This window comes from Alternaria viburni (assembly GCF_023758015.1).
Source record: "Alternaria viburni strain BMP 2772 chromosome Unknown scaffold_1, whole genome shotgun sequence".
In the NCBI taxonomy this organism is placed as follows: Eukaryota; Fungi; Ascomycota; class Dothideomycetes; order Pleosporales; family Pleosporaceae; genus Alternaria; species Alternaria viburni.
Window position 1 is genome coordinate 548517 of NW_026055770.1, and position 22096 is coordinate 570612.

A 22096-nucleotide genomic window follows, 5' to 3' on the forward strand; every position below is an offset into this window, starting at 1 on the left:
AATCCCTCGCCACATCTTCATCAGATCATCGGAGGTGTAAGAAAGCCCTTCTCCAAACAAGCATTCTACTGCTGACACCATCAGAACTCCTTTAACGTCACTATGGATCCAGCCAAAGGCCATGATCTGGCGACACAATCGACATGCACCACGTGCGAGTTTTCCGAAGACTTGAGTGAGGACAACAACATTGTTCCAGATGACGGAGAGACGCTAATGAGACGATTGTAGGCAACTACTGGACCGCAGTCGTGTACTTCAAAGCCAAGAACGGCACCTTCAAACGCGTACCCCAACGAGCGCAACAAGGCATGGAAGGTACCAACGGCGGCATGGTAGGGACCTTCTTCTCACCCCATCACAGCCAACGCCTAACATGCATGCAGGTTGTATACTACATGACCGACGCCCTCTTCAGCACCTCGCAAACCACAAAAGTAACAGCCTTCAAGCCCGGTTTCCGCATGCTGATCGGCGACGTCTCGTACCGTTCTCGCGAGGAAGCGCGCGACTTTCGACAGTTGACATATATCTGCATGCAAAACGAGGGTACCCGGGAGCCTGAGACACTCGAATTTCCGAAGCAGCCTTGCCCGGCCGGCATCATGATTAACCATAGGTTTCCAACTGTAAGAGTTCCGACTTTGTAATTGCACGTTGCATGTAAGTACTGACTGCTTCCAGTGCTGGGACGGCGTGAACCTCGACTCACCAAACCACCGCGAACACGTCTCGTATCCCGCGACGGGTACATTTGAAAATGGCGGCGCGTGTCCATCTTCACACCCCGTCCGCCTGCCCCAGATCTTGCTAGAGACGGTCTGGGACACGAAGCAGTTTAACAACAAGGCCGACTGGCCAAGCGATGGTAGCCAGCCTTTTGTCTGGTCTAGCGGCGACGCGACTGGCTTCTCGACGCATGCGGACTACCTGTTCGGCTGGAAGGACGATTCGCTGCAGAAGGCTATGGATGGGAATAACTATGTGTCAGCGCCGACGCTGAAGAAGCAGAATATTGCGACGCAGAATAAGTGCAATGTAAAGAATATGGTTGGCGAGAATATTGATGGTTGGCTGACGGCGTTGCCGGGTGGGATGCAGGTTGGTTGAGGCACGTCTCGATCAAGGTTCACGTTGTTGCGTTGAGATGTTGTGGGTGTATCATTAGTTAGGAAGGTCTGACTCTTTTGCAACTATCACTTTACTACGGGTACGGTTCATGATCCGTGGATGATCAATATAACCGACAAGCTTCCTACTGTGCGATGGATTAATAGATCAGATTGATATCTGACAACGGACATTTTGAACACGTTTACTTATATGCTATACCACTAGGGTAGCCACCGAAGTAAATATGTGACAAAGGCGTCCTAGACAGATGGCTGACTTGTCTTTCAATATTCCGGTCGTTGTATCTCCACGTAAAAACAGATCCAGCATCAAGTAAGCAGCCAACCCTGGCGCTCTCAATTGGTTCCTCTGATACCTTGTCAATGATCGCATCCTGTAGCTCAACAGGGAGCTTGCGAAGAGGAGCCATAGTGGGGCTGGTCTGCGTGGCTTGGAGAAGGAGCTCGATAGCTTCTCCAGATGGAGGATGCACCCCGTCAAATAGACGCATGGACTCCGTATATTTTTCGAAATCCCTGCTTATCCGAAACAGAATAAGTTCTCGCACCGAGAGTATGAGGTAAGTGGAAGTTCTTTCCGCCGAACCAGGAGTGGACACAATCTGCTTCCTGAAATCATTTCGAATCAGCGTGACCGCGTGCGGAGTATGCTGGCATATGACGATGGCCGTTCCACCGACCCTAACAATGTGTCCACTTGCAAAGTCCCACTCTGGGAGATTGTCTATCCAGACCAGGTAGCGGCCAATGGCTTGGTGTGCGAGCGTTGCTTCTTCGACGGCAAAGTCCAGGGCAACAATCCTGACAACAGCAGTGGCAAGCCTCCGGAACGTAGAGTTGTTGTAACGACCGCAAAGGACATGCCTCCACTGAAATGCAAAGTCGGCAAGTATCCTAGAGACGAAAGCCTTGCGCCGCTGTAGGCGCGGCAGGTCGATGTTCTTGCGTCTCATTTTCCAGAACACCACTGGGCGGCGTGCTGAGTAAACGGATTGCAAGGCATGTTTGGTAAGTGTCGGCGGTGGTTCGCAAGGCTCGAAATCGGAAATGGTTATGGAACGCTGGCGAACAAGGTCGAGAGGAACCCAAAGGTTGCGATCTGTCTGGTCCAATCGCAGAATATCGCGATCAAGGTCAAAGGTCCAGACCGCTCTAACGTGACTCCATCGGCGGTCGTTGAAGGGTGTGAGGAGGTCGTCCCGCTGTTGCCAATCCCGGGCAACCTGCGAGTACAAAACATCAAAAGTAGATTCTACGTCTATGAGCACTTTTTGCCGTCTATGCCGGGCGATGATGGTACTACGCACCTCTTGCTACGCCCGCAAGCCTGCTCGAAAATAGTTGCAGCATGGCGTCATCTTCGGCAGAACGATGTCCGGCAAAATAGAAGGCCCCTCGTTCTACGTTAGAAGAACAGACCGTGTATAATATTGTACTGGTAACGTACCTTGCAAGTCAAGGTTGATATACGCTGCCATGGTGAGCCGTGGACGGGCGCGAAGCACAGGGACGGTTGAGCTCTGTATGGAGGTAACAATAAATTCGGTGCAGTCGGTCTGCGTACGTTGGCAGGCTTGGCAACGCGCCACGTGTGAAGATTGAGACGAGATGGTTAGGGAGAATTAACGGTGGGAAGAAGAAGGCAAGCCCTGGAGAGTGCAAGATTAGGAGGTCCGGAGCGTTAGTTATGGCGACCATGTTGCTGAGTCAACCAACAACAGGATTGCTAGAAATTGCGCGTACATTTTCAGCGGATGTCCAGATGTCGAGGCCGCGGAAAAATAGTCACTAAACTAGAAGTAATGAATTTTGTGCCATACAATGCCGCTAACCCAAACACCTTGCTAACGAAAGCAAGTTCGACAGACAAACGATACGCATACACAGAACAGCCCCCAATCATCGTACATCGGCCCCTACCAACAGCTCGCCAGCCGGATAATGCCACTCATATCCCTGAGATCTTATCCAAACGACGATTTCTTTGCAACACCCTGATGAGTGATCAGATACATATAGTCCTCGTTCAGTTTTCTAACAGCGTCAGCACCAAGCATGAGAAACTTAAGGTCCTCATGTTCAAGACCTGGCTTCCTCAAGCTCGAGCTCTAACTGCCTGATGCGCTCATCCTTTTCACGGTCCGAGGGCTCGGAGCTGGCAACCTTGGTCTTGAGCATCGAGACTTCGCGCAGAAGGAGTGCGATTTGATCGGTCTGGTCCGACATGACCCTGTTTTGCTGCTCAAGCTGTGACTTGATGTCGCCTAGTGCATCGCGGAGAGCGGAAGCAGGGCCACCGGCGCTAGGTGTGGAAGTCGTAGCGGCCGCAGTGGGCGTAGAAGAGGCAGGTGCAGCAGATGAGGTGGGTGTAGAGGATGCTGCAGGTGTGGGACTGTGAGTGGACTTGGCGCTCTCAGGTTCCTTGGAGATAGTGGGGCCCTTAACCTTCTCTTCCTGGCGGGAAGCAGTGAAAGTGCGGCGCTCTGCTGGCTTGGGAATCTCTTCGAAGCTCGACGCGCTCTCGTTGTCCGAAGCATCCTTGTCCGCGAATTTAGAAGCTGCCGACGCCATAGAATCCTTGTTGTCCTTCATAGATGGTGGTGGACCACGAGAAGCGACTGGTGTAGGTATGGGCTCGGGCGCAGGCTTGGGCGGCTCGGCCTTGACGGGGGATGGCTGACTGGTGGCCGGCTGGGAAGGCTTGTAGTCGTTTTCCACCTCTTTGGGGGCTTCGCCCTCATAGACGCTTTCAAGTGAAATCTTGGGCGGCATTGCAGTCTTTCCGCTGAACCAATCGGCAGCCGAAACACCTGGCTTCAGACCTGTCGTAGGCGGGTAAATATCACTCTGGAACATCTCGGAACGGCGGGGGACGATGAATGATACGGGCTCGACGTAGGCATCGTTGACAGTCTTGAAGCAGCGCAGGACCTCGTTCTCGTGCAGGTTGATACCCCGCTTGGGAAGGAAGGCGATACCGCGCTGAGGGTCGCCGGACTTGTATTCGGAGAGGTACTCGAACTTGTCGTTCTCGTATTCGTAGTAGCGGATGTTGCCGTCACTGCGCAAGTTAGTGTATGGCCATAAAATTGGGAGGTCAGACGTACCCCTTGCCGGCGAGGTACAAGCACTGTGTACCGTCGTCCCAGAAGGGCATGCAGACACCGGAGATGGAGTCGAGGATCTGGAAGCCGCCAATGGGCTCCTTGGGGTTGCGCGGGTCCCAGAGACCGAGTTGACGGTCGCTCATGCGCGAGAAGCCAGTGGTCGCGATACGGTCGGTCTCACCCATCCACACAGCGCGGCTGTTCTTGGCACCAGGATGACCGGGAACCTCCTGGGCGGGCTTCTCCTGGCGCACATCCCATACGCGCAGCTTCTTGTCGCGGCTCGTGGTGACGAGGAGCGATCCGTCGGCGCTCCATGAAAGCGATTGGACAATGTCGTTGTGCTTGAGCGTGAGCTGTGGCAGACCGGCCTCGACGTCCCAGAGCTTTACGGTGTAGTCGCCAGACGCGCTGGCGAGGACGTTCTCGGCGGCGGTGTTGAAGAGGACATGGCCGACCTTCCTGTGGCAGTGTTAGATGCGAATCTCGACCGAGCGCATCGGCGTACCTCATGTGGCCGCTCAGCTTGGCGACAGGCGCGACATCAGCGGGCTCCTCGGCATCGGTGTGCAGGGTGAAGTTCTCGGGCACCTTCCAGATGCCGACTTTGCCGTCGTCAGAGGCCGAGGAAATGAGAGAGTCGTTGAAGGGAGACCTGCGCGCGGTTAGCGTCGTACTCGGCCCTGTCATGCCATGTGCGACCATACCAGTCGGTGTCGAGGACGGCGGCAGTGTGGCCGCGGAAGAGAGGGAGCTGGTCGGGCGCCCGGCCGCGCTCATTGATGGGGATGACGGCAAAGGCGCCACCGCCGCTGGCTTCCCAGTTGACCGAGATGTATTCGGGGTTGGCCTAGGGGGGTGAGCGCAAGTACGACGGGGTCGCGTGCGGGAGAGCTGACCTTGATCAGGTTGGTGTCCCACGCATTCTTGGAGATGCGGAGGTTATCGTAGCATTGCTCCTGCAAGACGGTCAGTACACGTGCGTGCTAGATCCATGGATGGCATTGGAGCGTACCTTTTTGGTGCCCTTGCCAAAGACGTGGCCTGGCAGGCGTTGTTAGCATGTTGGGCTGGGCGGGCGTTGGACATCAACACTCACGGTACTTGGACGCTCGCACAAATCGGCCGGCCATTGTTGCGGGTGGCAGTGACGGGGGTGGTGGCGAGTGTAGGAATGACAGACTCTCCGGCCTCGGGCGTTGGGCTATAAGAGGCGCTGCGGTGGGTGCGAGGGCAATGCGACGGTTTCGAGCGCGTGTTTCGAGTCCTGGGACGCAGTTGCCCCCAGCATGCCTATGCAGGCGCCTTGGCGGTGGGCCCGCTCTGCCCGCTCCAATCTCGCCAACGGTCCCTAGTCACCCTCGTCACTCCACCACTCCACCTGCAATCCACCAATTTGCAGCTGTTTATGCAGCACCAGCCCAGCAACCGCATGTTCGCAGCACGATCTCCAACTAACGACTTAGCACAAGATGCCTGAGGCCGGTCCCGAGGTCACGAGAATGCAACTTCTGTTTTCACATTTCTTCTTGTGCTAGTTTCCTTCGACTGTCCGTGGTCAATACTTTGCGTCTACTGCTACTACCAACAAACACTCAAACCATATTCAGGCAGACCCGTCCCTAAATATCCTCAAACACCTTCCTCTCCGCCCTTGCTTCAATCATGCCTAGCTCTTCGCACCTTCCGCGAAGCCAAATCGTCCACTCGTCGTCGCCAGCAGCCAGAACCACATTTTCTTGCGGGTAGACGACCCACTGTATTCCCGAGAGAGCTTTATCCATACCCTTGTTGAAGAGCTGCGTTTGCACCTTGCTCCACGATTGGAACATGTCGCAGAGCTGTTCGCGGACATGGTTCTTATAAGCATTCTCGACGAGGTGGGTATACCGCCCCATGTATTTGCGCCGTGGCCGTCGACTCTTGCGATCGACGGTTGCATCATTAGGAAATTTCTCTGAGCAACCATCCGTAAGACGCAAGTATGCGATATACTGATCAACCGCTTCGACGAACTCAGTTGCCCATTGCAAGGCTGTTGGCGCCTTGTTGTGGAACTCCATAGGATTTTCCAAGTGCGTTGATATCAACGGAACGATGTGGTACAGCATCACCCCTAACCCCATGCCCACGTCGAAGGGCTGAGCCGAATTAGTACGGATTCTGGCAATGATCGCTGGTATTTTAAAGTCGTATCCCATCTTTCCGAGCGCGAGGGTGTCGAACGGGTGCTTTTTGGCTCGTTTGACTGCTTGCTCTGGTGCACTGGTAGTATCTGGTGCGTGCTGGTCTCCATCTATCAGCGGGGCCCCCGCCCTTTTAGCGCCCTGTATCTGTGGAATGGCCATGGCCGGCAGTTAGTGCAGATTCGAATTATGGCTTTTCAGGTGGATGATCTCGACGTGTAAGATGTAGATTTTCCCTGGCAGGCCACGGGTGGGTGATTTGTTTTCGTAGTGTTTGCGCTGGCATTGTTGAAGTATGTCTTTGTCACAACACGTTAGCTGTGCTAATAGCATGGCTTTGAGCGTTCTCATGTCCTGTGATGTCTTTCACTACATTGTGTGATATTGGAACTGTTCGAGACACTGGGATCGTTCGGAAGCGTAGACAGGTGAACTGGGGAACCCAAGTCTTGGACGACATGGCTGAGCACATGCATGCTGCAGGCACTTACCCGCAACCGAACCAACACCGACGCAAGCCAGTATGCAGTCTACTATCGCAAGTAAGATGGCGCGGAACGGCTCGAAGGAGTGGAAACTCCCCAGCCTTCCTCGAGTCCTGTTCCGCCGTTCGTGAGACCTACATCGAAGTGTCTCATATCAACCCCATGGAGACATCACTTTACAGAACGTGCGACTGTCGCGACAGCGCACTCTCTTCTACCGCCAACGTCCTTTCCATCTTAACATTCGCTTACATTCTGATAGCTGGCACTCTTTACCAGGTAGCTGCGCTCTATCGAGTGAAAAGTGATAGCGACTGGGCTGCAGTTCAGGCGCAAGCGACACGACTACGAGACTTTGCATGGTCGATAGAACGCAGAGATGCTATCAGCACTGAGTTCTTCAAACGGCTGGACGATCTGGATAAGGAGATAGCAAGGAAGCTTCCTGGCAATGTCGCAACAGGGAAATGGCATCTGGTATGGCGACAGGCAAGGAGCACCTGGGACAGAGCTGAGATAGAAGAGAAGCTATACAGTCTGGCGCAGATGCGGTATGTTTTGACGGGAGTCCTCTATTTTCCCATAGAGTGAGAGGAATAACAAGCTAACGCTCAGTCCACGCATCAGTCTACTATTTCTCGAGAGTGGATTGAATGACGTTGAGCAAGACAATAAGCCGACGGACCAAGTGCTAGACAAAGCTCGCACCCAGCTCGAAGAGTCGAAACGCCTGTTCCTCACTCAACTCAGGAGCGAGCCCAAGGAGCGGCGAAGACGAACGCTGGATGCGATAAAGAGCGAATCCGGGGAACGAGGGCGCGCAGCTTGGGAGGAGATTGAGGATGTGATCAAGAGGCTTGATGCAGAGGATGTGGAGCGGCGTGGAACCCGGGGGTTTGTCGAAGGCGTTTGATGAAGTGCGGAGCGCAAGAGACGGGGGTTCCCGCTCATAATACGATTCAAAGCGCGTCCATGTCTGTAGATTTGCGCCCGTATCGCAAACAAAAACCAAAGTTCAAAAAGATCCAAGTCAAAAAGCACGATGCAGGTGGTGTTGAGAGGATGGCACACCGCTGGCGGCAGTGCCTCGGCTCACGGGGATAGCGGCAATGAGCTCCCCATGGCTTGCGTGCGGAGAAGCATAACCCTTTACCTCATTCTACCCAGACTTCCTGACCTCCTGCATGCTCATCATTACATATACGGACCAATCTCGCCATGTCTGACGAAACCGAGAAGCCCACCCAGCCCGAAGCGTCCAATGTGACTGACACCCCTGACGTCAAGGAGGTGGTGGATAAGATAGCGGATGCCGCACCCAGGGCGGATCCGAGGGACCTGGACAGGACCGACTTGCTTGCAGGCGTCAAGAAAGTGGACCAAACGATTCTGAGGCTGAACAAGTACGTCAGGTCGAGCGTGTGTCGTTGTGAGGGTCAGAGGCATGAGCTAATGTAGGGCAGACTGCTAGCTTCCCCAGGCGGCCTCTCCGCATTCCTCTCCACATTCAACTACTCCCTCTATATCCTCGCCTACGTGCAGACCAAATCGCCGTCCATTTCCAGCTTCGCGACACGGCTCCTCACGCTGATCCGCCCCGCTTGCGACGATGCAAAGATCTCCGCCGCAACCCTGTTGAACAACGGCACGGTGCCGCCCATCGCTGCGCTCGCCGTCCTCATCTCGAAAGCGCGCACAACGCTGAGGCTGTTTGGTCTCTTCCCGCTGTACGCCTGGTTGCGCTCGCTAGCCTCAGGCCCCAAAGCCGGCACAGATGTCGTGCTGCACCGCATCGCCATGCTGCAGGCGAGCAGCTACTTCTCCTACCAAGCCCTAGAGAACATCTCCCTCCTCGCCGACTCGGGCGTCATCTCGCCCCGCTTCATCTCTACCCTCAACCGCGGCGATTCGACGACTGCGCGTTTATACCTGTATGCCTACCGCTGTTGGCTAGGCGGCGTGTCGTGCGACTTCCTCCGCTTGATGCGCGAGTGGCAGCTCGAGGGCCGCAGGAGGGTGACTAGGCAACAGATGGTTGCCGATGGCCGCGCGATTGCGGAATATCAGGACGAAGAGGACAAGAAGTTTGACAACAGGTGGTGGACCGATTTTGTTATCGCAAGCGCGTGGTTGCCCATGGCGCTGCACTTCAGCAGCACGACTGGAGGCTTGCCAGGCTGGAATCTGGGATGGATGGGTGCCTGTGGTTTGGTGGCTGGAAGTACGAGGTTCAAGGCGCTCTGGGCAAGTACAGCCTAGGGGATTTGTTACCATGGTAAGAGGGCTTACTGGGTTTCGGCACAATTTACATATATTCGAGCGTTTAGCTTTTTTGACAGTTGAGGTATTCGAGTAGTATGAGCCCTTACGTTGTCCATGTCATTTTCCACAGTCCGGTCATGGTGACCATGTGCTGCCGCGGCGATTGCGCCTGCCCTAAACGCATCTTTATGAGCGATACAAGCCGTATGCGGAATGGATACGGAACGCACCTGCTTCTACACTACATGGAGCTAGCCGTACAGGGAAAGCCCAACCGACTATCCAGAAGTGGGGAAGTGACTATCTCCCAGACATGATTACGTCGGCCCATCCTGCTCCTGCCTGGGCCACGAACATACAATCGACAACGCTGGCGTCACCACACGCCTACAAGAATTGGGACTCACTACCTTTTGGAACACCTTCGTTGAGCTAAGCTGTTCCTGAAACATGGCAGGCAATAGTGTATGTTCGCGACCACCAACGGCATGACATTGACTGACTCATTTCCTGATCTAGAGTCTTGGTCTAAATCCTCAAGACTTTAACATTGTCGAAGCTAGTATCGGTCATCATCTAGAAGCTCTCGACGAACAACGGATTACCAGCGTGGATCTTGTCATCAGCTGTCTGAATCGCATTGCCAAGTTCGACACTATCCAAGGCCTGAACGCCTTTACCGTATTCAACGAGAAGGTCCTCCAAGATGCAGCAGCTTCCGATGCTCGGCGTGCCCAAGGTCTCACGCCTCGACCTTTGGAAGGTATACCTTATACGATCAAAGATAGTTACAAAGTTGCCGGCATGACAGTCACAGATGGCTCACCTGCGCTGAAAGGTGTCATGTCAAGCGGCGACTCTGCAATCGCTGAGAAGCTTCGAGCTGCGGGAGCGATCTTGATTGGAAAGACTAACATGCCACCGATGGCTGCGGGTGGTATGCAGAGAGGCATGTATGGTCGTGCAGAGTCGCCGTATAACTCAAAGTACCTCACTGGCGCCTTCTCATCTGGGTCTTCAAATCGTGCTGCAACGTCTGTGACGTCCAACATGGCAGTTTTCGGCATGGGTAGCGAGACCGTGAGCAGCGGACGAAGTCCAGCGTCCAACAACGCCATCGTATGCTACACGCCATCGAAGGGGCTCTTGAGCTGTCGCGGGTTGTGGCCTTTGTACATCACATGCGATGTGCCAACTCCGTATGCGCGATCGGTGGACGACATGTTGGAAATACTGAATGTCATCGCTACTCCAGATGAAGACACATCAGGGGACTTCATACGCGAACAAAAGCATGTGCAGATACCTCAGCCTCCTTCAATCGATTACACTACTCTACGAAACGGCGAAGCGCTGCAAGATAAGAGGGTCGGGGTGCCGAAGATGTACGTTGGCCAGAAAGACTCAGATCCGCACGCAAAGCATCCTTACGTCTCACCAGAGGTCGTCGCAATATGGCAACAGGCAGCGGAAGACATTAAGTCTATGGGGGCAGAAATCGTCTATACTGATTTCCCTCTAATAACAAATTACGAAAACGACTCCCGTTCAGGTGAGGCGAACAACATCGATGGACGTCCCGCGAACTGGAACCTCCTCGAGCGAGGCGTTCTTATCGCCCAAGCGTGGAACGCTTTTCTCGTAGACAACAATGATCCCAGCATCAAGTGCTTAGCCGACATCAAAGATCCCGCGATGCTATTCCCAAAGCCACCAGACTACAAGCCGGATCGCTTTCTCGAAGTGAGGAATTGGATTGATTACCCCGGTCTGCCCAAGATGGTCCAAGATGGTAGTATACATGACATAAAGGGTATGGAGCAAGCTCTCAAAGCTCTCGAAGCCCAAAGAAAACGCGATCTAGAAGATTGGATGGACAAAAATGGGCTGGATGTCGTTGCATTTCCTGCGCAGGGCGATGTCGGTCTCGCAGATCTTGAATTCGACGTTGACAGTACGACACATAGTCTCCAGAATGGCGTGAAATACTCCAACGGTAATCGCGCGATCAGGCATCTCGGTGTACCTACTGTTAGTGTACCCATGGGTGTCATGAGCGACAAAAACATGCCTGTGAACATCACATTCGCTGGGAAGGCCTACGAAGATACCAAGCTATTGGAGTATGCATATGCGTTCGAACGGGCGACCAAGAGACGTATACCGCCTCCTCTTACTGCCCTACCCACCGATATCATCCGAAAGGCATTCTCCTCGCCACCCAATAACAAGCCTCTTATTGAGTGCGTCGCAGCTGTCTCCAACACTATCTCGGGCCTCACTATCCAAGTCTCCATGGTCGCCAACGGTGGCTCTGACCGTCCATCACCAGCAACGCCACTGGAGGTCTTCGTAGACGGGCAGGCGGTATTTTACGAGAACGCCAACAAGTTGGAGTGGAACGTTTCGTTTGCAGATGAAGTTCAGAGGCCGGAAGTCCTGGGGTGGGATCTCAAGCCGTTGCCGAAGAGAGACATCATGGTCATCGTGGTTGTGAAGAGGCAGTTGGACGGGGAGGGCCTGCAGAGGGAGGCAAGGGTGCTTTGGGTACCTGTCGATGAACTTGGTGAAGCGTCTGCTTGAATATCTGCAAAGACCTACGGCGGTGCCATATCCCCCACTCCCATTGACGAACCACTTGGTATGCCATGCAATTACAGAAGCGAAGACCTTCCACTTTAGTAAATGTAAGCTGTCTGAGTGACGTGCTCGCCTGAGATAGCCTGACCGTCCATGATGCCATGTACATACGCGTCTCCAACAAGACGAAGCTCATGATATCCATTCTCGACTTCTTCCGTGTTTCTTTTCCGCATAACAAATGGTACGTTGCCGTTATAAAAGACCCAGATCTGGTCTCCCGGTAAGGTAGTAGGCGGGCCCATACCGAGGTAGCCTCTCTTTGTAACGAAGAAAGCATGGTTTGGTACCATACCACAGAGAGATTCAAACAGCCCGCTCATTCCGTGTGGAGGATAACTGGACTGGTGGCCTTGTTGCGAGAATTGTTCATTGTTGAGTGCGCGTTCGATCTCGAGAAATTCCGAAGCGTGTGTTGCTTTCGCTCGTTCGATAGGATACTCAGCCATGACGAGATCGCCGATCATAGTCCGCCACAGGGCTTCGCACCACTGTGTCGGATCACGTTTATAGCCATCTCGTCCTTCCACTAGTTGCCTTGCGTCCGACATCATGTCCCGTATTTTCCGATAGTCAAGATATTCCTCATCGGAAACCTCGTACACGCTGTTGACTTGCTCTACTTGGTCGACCAGCAGACCTGGTAGGGATAAACATGTCCAATCACTCGATACCTTCGGTACTGAGCCTCCCTTCTCGAGCTTTTGTTCGCGGTCGATTCTACCACCTGCCGAGAACTGCCTGTATCGATGCGAGTGATTCCACCACTTCAGCTGGCGCTTGCCTACACGGTTGGAGCATGCGAAGTCGATTGACCAACTCGGTAGATCGGGGGTGACATGCGGCATCTCGCTGGACGCAATCAGAGGCCTAAGACCTTCTCCGAATAGCAGTAGATCGCTCGTAACCATTGCAAATAATAAAGATGCAGGCATCGAGTAACTACGCGCTTGAGCGTGTGGAAGAGTCTCTGAAATTTGACGCGCATCAAGCAAGCCCAATAGCCCATAGATCTTATCGCGTGGATCGGTAGCTTTCCGATGGCGCCAGCGCATGAACAAGTCTAAACCGGACTCGCCATCAGTCGAATGTAGAAACCCATTGATAGGATACAGAAGACTACGGAGAAGTGGGGTATGCATGATGCGCTGATATCGAAACCTGGGTGGGAAAGAGCGAAGATTGTCGCCACGCAGGTGCTGTACCACTAGGAGTATGTTGCGCCGTGACACTGAGAGTGGGCCCCATCTGAACTCAGCTGAGCGGGGCAGTATTGACTCTTGAATTGTCCAGATGCGCTCCCACCAGGTATTCCCATACATAGCAAAGGCTGCAAAGGCCCTCCGAGCCGTCACGCCTGCGGTACCTTCTTGAAAGAGCGTGGGGAGGCCATCCTCGTGGTCAACGCCTTTACTAGACAAGTCGTGGGCCTCTCCTGCCGATGCGTTTCGAGTTGGTGGTCTGTTGGCCACAGCTTCGAAGAACTCAAATACTGCGTGTGTGTCCGCCTCATTTATGCCATGTTCGGCATACTGGATCTCACCCAGCCATAGGATGCAATGTGCGCATTTACTGTAGATTTCTCGCATCAAGGCAACCTGGCTGGCCTTCTCTTCCATATCCCACTGGTTGATGCATATCTGGTCAACCCACAGTGTGCGAGTTTGGTCTGGATAACGTAGACGTCGAAGAGCGTCGTGGAGGTTTGGCGAGATGTTGATGGGGCTTCCTGATACTTGAAGACTTCTTTTCTCGATAGCATCACCCCAAACATATGATAGCGCTTCGTATTGCGCATCTCCGTCGACGCTAATATTTCGGATATGGCACTCGATAGTTTCGTCGGGACCGCCAGGTAGCAGGTCTAAGACGCGAGTCTCGCGGTTGTTGGGGCGTTGAGATACTATGTACCTAGGTAAGTCAGGTGGTTATCCAGTCGTGATGGTTCATCAATTTACCTGAAGCCTCCATCGCGATCGAGCCAGGGAGAAGAGCCTTAGATCTTTCAAACAAGATGTGTGTAGCGTGGAAGCGAAAGAGTGTTTACAAATGAATCACGTGTACGGTAGCTGCTGCATGATGAGCTGCCCGATCAGCCGAGAGCGGGCTGATCAAACAGAGCCAGGAAACACCCCATGGCCTGCATGCCCAGGTGGTGATATAGAAAATTGTAGCGTACAACACTTGCGCTGTTCACGACAGCATTCTCGTGGAGTTCTTAGAAGCTTAGGCCTGGCTGCACCCCGCGGCCAAGAGTGGGTCCATGGCGCGTCATCTCTTGCGTCAACCAGACCTCGGGAAGTGTGCCCTCTTCACCTCGCCTCACCACCACCAAGTCATACGCGATGTGGACGCATCCTACAGGACAAAACTATCGATGCGCTTGTGCTGACCCGATAGTCGATCTCCATCTCAATTCACCTCTTTTGTTTCGCCATGGCAGTTCATGTCGCTGTCATCTCGGCACATTCATCATTTTCACAAGCAAAAAGATCAAGCCGATGAGCTACAGTTTCTTCAGGGCTATCTTCAGCAGCCCCAGAGCTCTTTGGTTCTCTTAGTCACCTATTCCGGCCTTCCTGTGCCAGACTATTTCACCTTCGCTCGTGCTTTTCAGAGCCCGGTGTATACTCGTATGCGTTCCTGTGGGATTGAGCAGTTTTATATCACGACTGTCAGAACCCTGTCAAAACGCGCCTCATCTTCCTACCGATACAGATGATATCTAGTATCCAGGACGCATCTCCACAGTTCGCATATCGATCATGACAGAAATCCCTGTTGACTAAGGCCAGCAGACAGTGACCGGCAACATGACTGTACGGTCTTTGTCTCGTGAATATGTCACAAGATCTGTAAGATGGTTCTGATCAGAACACCCCATTATCTCTATTTTGACGCGCGGACCATGAGTTGCGTCATCGCTCCATGGCAGGCTCTCGCTGACTGAACGCACTGACGATTCTGGACGGTCTTTAACTGCTCCAGGCAACGTTGGTAGGAGTGGTGAGCGTTTGCAAATTTCTCTCAGGGTCTTTTTGAAGGCTTTTCATCAGCCCTCACTGCTCACCAGTGCCTATAACGGAAGTCTTTCGTCAATCACACGCGCCTGCTGAACTTCTTCACTCTTCTGCGCCTGAGTCAGATGATTCGATTCTTCTGCTTTCTCTGCACGTCCTTCACATCTCTGCTGCTATAAAGAGCATATCGTCTCCTCTGGCTTGAACGATTTCTCTCTCTCTTTCGACTCATAATCTGCCCTGAGACCAGTTCACTATGGAGCGGAGTCAGGATAGCGATCGAAATCAGTGCGAGTATGTATTCACTAGCGAACCTTTTGAGATCAATGCTTACAATATATAGTGCGGCGCAGACTCAGCCATCTGGCATGTCCCCAATGGCAGACAGCTCGCCTTTATCGGAACTTCCCGAAACTCCGTCTCTAGAAGTGAGCAGCGCGATGCGAGGTAACGATGGACGCGTCGAAGCGCTCAAAAATGATGACGGCGAAGAGTCTACGGACGAAAGTTCCGACTCCAAGAAGCCATACGCATGCCAGTATTGTGGCAAGACATATGTCAGCGAAGCGAAGCTCAAAGTACGTATCAGAAGCCCACGTTTCATCTTCATGTACTGACCTAACTATAGCGCCATACAAGGGATACCAGATCCAAATGTGCAAAGAGGCGCCTCGGGGGTAGCATGAGTGACAGCGTCTTTGCCTGTCCACGGTGCGATGCCCAGATGTCCAAGAAGTACTCTATAGAGGTTCGTCGTCCGTCCATATTCTTCAGATAAGCACTGCTAATTTGAATCAGCGGCACATCAAAGACTCATGCTGGAAGATTTGCGACGAGTGTTGCAAGGCCCATAAGTCTACATGCGATGCGTACTATACCGACGACGCTTGTAAACATTGCCTGCAGCAGGGACTTGCATGTACCAAACACAAAGAACAAGTGTCGGACTGCAACCCAGAGTTGCTCACAGATACACCCACACAACCGTACAAATTAGCTCCTAGATCTAGCCGCGCTGGCACAGCTGTCCAGCACGATAAAGGCAAGCGCAAGGCCACCGACTCACCAGGTGCGAGTCCAAAGTCCAAGCCTGTCGCCAAGCGTGCAACTGCTGTTGCCAAGAAAGATAAGACTACAGCCACTGGACCAAGTCAGGAAGATGGCCGTTTGTATCCTCCGTTTGCGTCGCAGTCTGGCCTTGAGGGATCGCCCCAGTATCAGATGGATATCGAGAAGAACAGTACGTGGCCTCCAATACCTCCATATTCTGAATGACTGCTAATGACAACAGCTCCAGTTAGCGGCTTGAGATCATCAACTCACCTACAATCGCGCGATCACATTCCGACTACACTGCCCCCGCAGTCGATACTCATGTCCCAGCACGTACAGCGAGATCAAGCCCGAGGATACCCAGTTCCGCAGCAGCAGGTTCCCATACCACCCTTGATACCCGGCCAACAATACAATGGTCGCGATGTCATGACTCCGCAGCAAGCTCTGGCTCGCTGGCCACACATCCACAATAGTTCTGGTCTTATGACATATATTGTGGGGCGGAATGGAGAGGTCTTGAATCAATCCGCGATAGATGGTGATGAGTTGCTCAAGAAGTTGAATGCGCAACAGAGACGTATCGCAGCCATGGCAACTCGACACAACAACGGAGTGCGTGTGCCTATACCGACTCGTCCAGCTCCACGGGCACCGGACGAACATCGCACCCAGTTCAACCATGTGCATTCGCCTGAGTCTCGTTTGACGCGCTTCCGACCCATCCAATCCGCCAACTCCAAGATGTATGAGGAAGCTGCTCGTCGTAACATCCGGCCCAACGAGTTCCTTGCAAGCGCGCCTGGATCTCGCATGCCTTCTCGTCAGACGTCGGCCCAGCCAGCCGCCGACTTGCACTTGCCGACACAAGGGCAGCTTCAAGGGATGAATACGGCTGCTCCGACTACGAACGGACCGGTAGCTCGGGAGCTCACACAGCCAGTAAGTGGGATTCTTTCCCGGCTCTAACATCTAGTCACTGACAAGTTTAGATTGCTTTACAACGTTCTGTTCTACCCGTAGCAGACGAGAACGATCCCGTAATGACGCTTCGTATTCATAGCAATACATACGACATCAACGGCACTCCCATCTTTTCCATCCTCACGATCCGCGCGTCGCAGAAGTTCGGCCCTCGTCTAGAATACTATTGTCAACAGCGAGGCAAACAGTACGACATAGACTGGGTCTTCATATACCAATACGCGCTAGGTGGCCCGGATGATGACATGGGAGCACGTTACATCAAGATCGACTACGATATGATCTTCAGCGATGTTCATGATCCCGAGCGTCCCGACATCAAGCTCCGAGATATGGACACCATCATGATCATGAAGGCCAAGTCCCGCCTCGCAGTCGAGATCGAGAATGGTCGCAACAGAATCGAAACTCCGCTATCGCCAACTGGTTCGCAGGTTTCGGAAGACAATATCGACATTGTTGACGGCGAGACCCCGATCTTCCAGAACGCCGGCACCATTGCGAACTGGAACCGCATCGTTGAGAGTAAGATGATGGAGTTGCGCAATCAGGTCAACACCTTGACATCTGAGAACCAGCGCCAGAAGACAGAGTTGGCTAGGCAGAACCAGATGCTCGGTGATATGATCAAGCGCAACAATGCATCGATGCAGAGCAGTCACCCACAGGCTACTGGTCGTGGTGTTCATGCCTTCCCCTTCGTTGGTCATTCAACTGCAAACCTCCATCCCGGCATCCAGCGTGGCCCAACTGTCCAGCGCAACGCGTTCATGGACCGTCTGGAAGCAGTCCGAGAGCCCACTGTGCCAAACGAGTCGCGAAACCGCATGCAGCAGTACCAGTTCCCGACTCATCACCCTGGCATGCAAGGTCGCCGGCCCACTTACGATAGCGGCGAGCGTGAGGCGTTTCCGGACTTCCAGAGGATTGGTGCGGCGACGACTCAACCTACACAGTTCTCTGCATACGGAATGGGTGACGACATGACTTCGTATGTTTCTGTTCTGCAACATGTACAGGGCGGAAGTGATGACATGGGCGCTCCGGTGATGAAGGTTGAGGATGTGGAAATGGAGGAGTAGAACGCCAGTTCCAGCTACTGAGACACGGGTGCTTCGTATCCTCCCTGTAGGAGGCGTCGAGGTGTACTTTGGGCGAGAGAAACGTTCTGATGGTCACACTTCAGGGTGTTCAGCTCCGTGTCGTCAGATCTGCACGTATCGGCGTTAGTGCCGCGGGCCTGAGCTTCGTGGATGTGGTGTTCCAGTTACGTTGTCTGGACTAGCGACGCGCTCATCTACCATGGGCAACAGCATGTACAAGTCTTTCCTAATAACTAACGTTTCCACTCGCTGGTTTGACGAGAACTTCATTCGCAGTGAATCGTATGATGCATGTACCACTCTACTCGGCTGCTTTGAGTGTTCTTCAACCCGTGACTTTGATGTTTCGTAAGACTTTATCGAAAAAAGACAATAATCTAACGTAATATTACAACAATGGTATGCTAACGCTAAGCCGACAGAAGTATGTATAGGCAACGGTGCATCCGACACCAACTCCCAAAATGCCCAACGGATATTCTATAGTTCCCAAACGCCCACATATCGAATCCTAGAGACCGTGGTCCCTTAATCACTACCATACCCACTCTCCTTGCCACATTTGACATGCACCAACTCCGTCTTGCCGTCTCCATCAACAACAAGCGCTGTCAGCTTGCCCCCACTAACACACCCCGTATCCAGACCATAGGAATATTCATGTATATTGAGACCCTTCTTTCTGTTGTGTCCGTAAACCACCGTCGCCCTATCCTCCTGCTTCAGCTTCTCCTGACGATGATTCCAGAACTTCTCCCAAGGCGTGCCCGCATGTTTGCTGCTCGGTATTCTCGTCTTAAGATCGATAGTCCGCATGTTCATAACGTGGAAGGGGTCTTGGTGTTCGAGCGGGGTGTCGGGGACGAGGCCGGCGTGTACGGTTACGAGGTTGCCTAACGTCGGGACGGTGCCGACGCGAAGGATGACGGGGCATTGTCGGAGGTATTCGATTTCTTTTTTGGTGAATTGCTTCGCTAGCTTGCGTAGCTTGTAGTCGCCGTGCGATTGGCTGACTTCGTCTACAAAGTCGATGTTTGCGTCGGGGGAGTCGTCGGGGGTGAATTTGAGGACGTGACGATCTTGTGCGTCGGCGATGGAGAGCAGGAGCTTGTCTTCCCAGTTTCCGCGCACGCAGGAAGCGCCGATCTTTTGGGCGAGCTTGATGACGCCTGGCGAGTCCGGGCCCTTGGCTATCATGTCGCCGGTCATGACGAGGTGGTCGTGCTTGTGGTTGAAGTCGATCTTCTTGAGGAGATGCTCCAGTTCCTTTCTGCAGCCATGGACATCGCCGACGAAGACGAGTCTGCTGTGCTTCTTAGGCAGATGCTGCTCGTCCATGTCGCTGACCTGAATCATGCCCTTGAACTCTGGCCGCACATTGCTGCCGTAGCTCATCGTCGGTGCGTTGTCCATGAGATGCAACTCCGTTCTGTATGCTGTGTGTCTAGGCCCAAAGTATGTCCACCAACTTATCAAAAAGAGAACCGCGATTACGAGATACGTGACACTGTGGCGCTTTATCCTCCGGGGGATTCGGTCGGTTGTGCGTGCGATGGCCGCCTGGAACTTTGGCGGAATCAGGAAATCGTCGTCGCGTGCGTAGAAGCCGTCTTCTTCGTCGGATACGTCAAGGTCGTCGCGGTAGTCTGGTATCTGCTCGATGAGGGGTCGCGGGCGGTTTTGCGCGTGCGCATAGGGGTGATCACGGTACGACGTCATCGCGATGCTTTGGTCGAAGGGAGAAATTTCGCACTGCCGTCGTGTCTCAAGATAGTCTTCACAGCGAGGAAAACAGGCACTGTATACGACGACGTAGAATGCGAAAGCAGTGACAGCGTTATGCCAGTCCTTTTTATTATGGCCGAGCGGTCATTTGCGCTTGGTGTTTCTTGCGCAGGTCCTTCCTGTCGTGGCGGTCGAGAATTCTAGAGGCAGGGTCGGGGCAATTATACAGTAGAGGGTGCCAGGAAGTCATCGAGGCATGATCAGGCGGGCGAGGAGCCTCCATAAGAACGCCGCTGCTGTTTCGCGTTTGTCGAGCCCATCTAGCCTTGCTGGCTGACCCCAGCGTCGATCCCGGACTGCCGGCACGCGGACTTGGCGGGAGCGTGGGCCGCTACTTTAGCTACACACGTGTAATCCACGCGTGTCTGCATCCCATTTCGTGGCAAAGCATCTAGGCAGTGAAATAGAGCAGTCGCTGCGTTGAAAGCGCGCCCATTTCGATGCAGGTGGTGCGCCGTGGTTCTGGGCATACGTGCCGCTTGTATCCTTTCGAAGCTTAGCGCTACCTGACCAGGCAGTCGCGAAGGATTCACGCCTTGACAATCAGCGCGATCTCAGTCCAACACACTTGGGCAACATCGCATGTTCCTTTTTTGCTTCAGGTCTCATCATGTTGTTTTCCAAAGAACCAACCCCGCTCAAGGTGGTCGTCTTAGGTGAGGCCCAATCAGGCAAAACATGCTTCATTGACATGGTATGCGACCGTCCTGTCAACATTACCCATTGTCGTTTCTCCTCCAGTAGCATCAGTATTGACACTGGCTCTAGTTCCTCGAAGGGAAACACTTTATTCGCCACAGCGCTGTCGACTCCGAACTACTTTCAAGGACCATTTCGCACGCTGATGACAACTGGAGCTTTTCTTTCATGGATATAGATCTCCAGGGCTCCATATCTCCCTCATATCGCCGTGTCTTGAATGAATACATTGGGGGTGCTGATGGCGTCGTTCTGATATACGACCTCACTGCCCAATGGTCTTGGGATGAACTCATCAAATACACGTATCCACACATCTACCACTGTCGCAACACCATATTTACCAAAGACGGCACAGAAGGGAGGATGCAAGGAGTGAAGAAGAGGTTCGGTTGTGTAGTAGTGGGGAATAAAAAGGACATGGTCGATGAGGATGCATCAAAGAGGCAGGTGAAAAAGGACATGGCGGAACAATGGGCTGCAAGTCAGGGTTTCCGGCATTTCGAGATTAGTTCCAATGAGCGCGGGGAGGTAGAAGATGTTATTAGAGCCCTGGTGGATAGTGTGCAGAGAGCCAGGCGTATGGATGCGAGAGATATTGGAGATAGTGGGAGAGACGGTGAAGGCGGAATAACGGGATGGGGCATGAAGGTTGTAAAGCGGTTGACCAATGGGTAAGCTGAAGTCTTTGAAGACAACTGCCATCATGTTCACGAACGACGATCCTTCGGATAAGAGGAACTGAACTATTTCAAATATCACTGCGAAGCAATGACGTAGGGACGCGGGCTTATCTCCGCCTAGACAAGTACATTATACATACCCCATCACGACCCCGTAATCCGCGTTCATACATCAACATCAGCCCGCATGCTCTGCAACCTTTGAAAACATAGAATTACGAAATCAAGCCCAGCGACGATGTCCAGCTCCACCGCAGAAATGTCGCCACTGACCCTCATATCAGCAACACCATCGCCATTCGCACGCATGAACCGCATCGCGCTCACTCTAAAAGGCATACCCTTCGAGCTCAGGAATGAGATACCATGGCAAAGCGCAACAGAGACACCCAAATACAATCCATTGGAGAAACTGCCCATCTTGCTTCTCCCTGACGGCCGACCACCAGTCTACGATAGCGCGCACATCCAGGAATACATTGTGCGCAAGTATGCAGACAGAGGCCCGAAGCTAATCACCGGCGACATGGACTTGGATCTACAAATCCGACAAATCGTCGTCTTGAGCGTGGGTTGCATGGACGCCATCGTGATAGCCCGGTTTGAAGCTCGCCGAGAGAAAGACAAGCAGTCGCAGCTTTGGCTCGATCGACAGAAGCGGAAGATCAGTGGCGCAATGCAGGCTTTCGATGAGATGGTCCGGAGTATAAGAGAGCAAGAGAAGGCATATCTCGTTGGTGACGAGATGACGATTGCTGATATTGCGGTCGTGTGTACAGTAGGGTTTATCGACTTTGGAAGCATGAGCCCTGGATGGAAGAGCAAGTACGAGGTACTGGCGAAGTGGTTTGAGGAACTGGATCAAAGGAAGGAGTTTGCGGAGACGAGACCCGTTATGTTTGATCTGAAAGAGACTGTAGTATAGAAGGCTACAGTAGGGCTACAAGTTCGTCGAT

The 22096-nt window shown here is 53.1% G+C and overlaps 10 protein-coding genes across 10 annotated transcripts; 6 read left to right on the forward strand and 4 right to left on the reverse strand.

Annotated features, from left to right (window-relative positions):
• Positions 1–102: 102 nt before the first annotated feature.
• On the forward strand, positions 103–1110 carry J4E79_000197 (uncharacterized protein; the record flags this gene model as incomplete). Its single annotated transcript, XM_049349114.1, has 4 exons — positions 103–175; positions 232–335; positions 387–629; positions 685–1110. 4 exons carry the CDS (start codon positions 103–105, stop codon positions 1108–1110), a joined length of 846 nt encoding a protein of 281 aa, XP_049215901.1.
• Positions 1111–3212: 2102 nt separating this feature from the next.
• CRN1 (Coronin-like protein crn1) lies at positions 3213–5373 on the reverse strand (the record flags this gene model as incomplete). The annotated part of the gene is made up of 7 exons (XM_049349115.1): positions 3213–4194; positions 4241–4702; positions 4749–4895; positions 4948–5090; positions 5140–5199; positions 5256–5284; positions 5340–5373. 7 exons carry the CDS (start codon positions 5371–5373, stop codon positions 3213–3215), a joined length of 1857 nt encoding a protein of 618 aa, XP_049215902.1.
• A 489-nt stretch (positions 5374–5862) lies between these two features.
• On the reverse strand, positions 5863–6588 carry J4E79_000199 (uncharacterized protein; the record flags this gene model as incomplete). Its single annotated transcript, XM_049349116.1, has 1 exon — positions 5863–6588. The coding sequence occupies one exon, from the start codon at positions 6586–6588 to the stop codon at positions 5863–5865; it is 726 nt and encodes a 241-aa protein (XP_049215903.1).
• Positions 6589–6949: 361 nt separating this feature from the next.
• On the forward strand, positions 6950–7824 carry J4E79_000200 (uncharacterized protein; the record flags this gene model as incomplete). Its single annotated transcript, XM_049349117.1, has 3 exons — positions 6950–6968; positions 7174–7462; positions 7527–7824. 3 exons carry the CDS (start codon positions 6950–6952, stop codon positions 7822–7824), a joined length of 606 nt encoding a protein of 201 aa, XP_049215904.1.
• A 305-nt stretch (positions 7825–8129) lies between these two features.
• Positions 8130–9170, forward strand: J4E79_000201 (uncharacterized protein; the record flags this gene model as incomplete). The annotated part of the gene is made up of 2 exons (XM_049349118.1): positions 8130–8314; positions 8375–9170. 2 exons carry the CDS (start codon positions 8130–8132, stop codon positions 9168–9170), a joined length of 981 nt encoding a protein of 326 aa, XP_049215905.1.
• Positions 9171–9623: 453 nt separating this feature from the next.
• J4E79_000202 (uncharacterized protein) lies at positions 9624–11756 on the forward strand (the record flags this gene model as incomplete). Its single annotated transcript, XM_049349119.1, has 2 exons — positions 9624–9638; positions 9693–11756. The coding sequence occupies 2 exons, from the start codon at positions 9624–9626 to the stop codon at positions 11754–11756; spliced, it is 2079 nt and encodes a 692-aa protein (XP_049215906.1).
• A 95-nt stretch (positions 11757–11851) lies between these two features.
• On the reverse strand, positions 11852–12724 carry J4E79_000203 (uncharacterized protein; the record flags this gene model as incomplete). Its single annotated transcript, XM_049349120.1, has 1 exon — positions 11852–12724. One exon carries the CDS (start codon positions 12722–12724, stop codon positions 11852–11854), a length of 873 nt encoding a protein of 290 aa, XP_049215907.1.
• Positions 12725–15210: 2486 nt separating this feature from the next.
• On the forward strand, positions 15211–17952 carry J4E79_000204 (uncharacterized protein; the record flags this gene model as incomplete). Its single annotated transcript, XM_049349121.1, has 4 exons — positions 15211–15411; positions 15866–16073; positions 16131–16828; positions 16879–17952. 4 exons carry the CDS (start codon positions 15211–15213, stop codon positions 17950–17952), a joined length of 2181 nt encoding a protein of 726 aa, XP_049215908.1.
• Positions 17953–18501: 549 nt separating this feature from the next.
• On the reverse strand, positions 18502–19692 carry J4E79_000205 (uncharacterized protein; the record flags this gene model as incomplete). Its single annotated transcript, XM_049349122.1, has 1 exon — positions 18502–19692. The coding sequence occupies one exon, from the start codon at positions 19690–19692 to the stop codon at positions 18502–18504; it is 1191 nt and encodes a 396-aa protein (XP_049215909.1).
• Positions 19693–21399: 1707 nt separating this feature from the next.
• Positions 21400–22065, forward strand: J4E79_000206 (uncharacterized protein; the record flags this gene model as incomplete). The annotated part of the gene is made up of 1 exon (XM_049349123.1): positions 21400–22065. One exon carries the CDS (start codon positions 21400–21402, stop codon positions 22063–22065), a length of 666 nt encoding a protein of 221 aa, XP_049215910.1.
• Between the last annotated feature and the right edge of the window lie 31 nt (positions 22066–22096).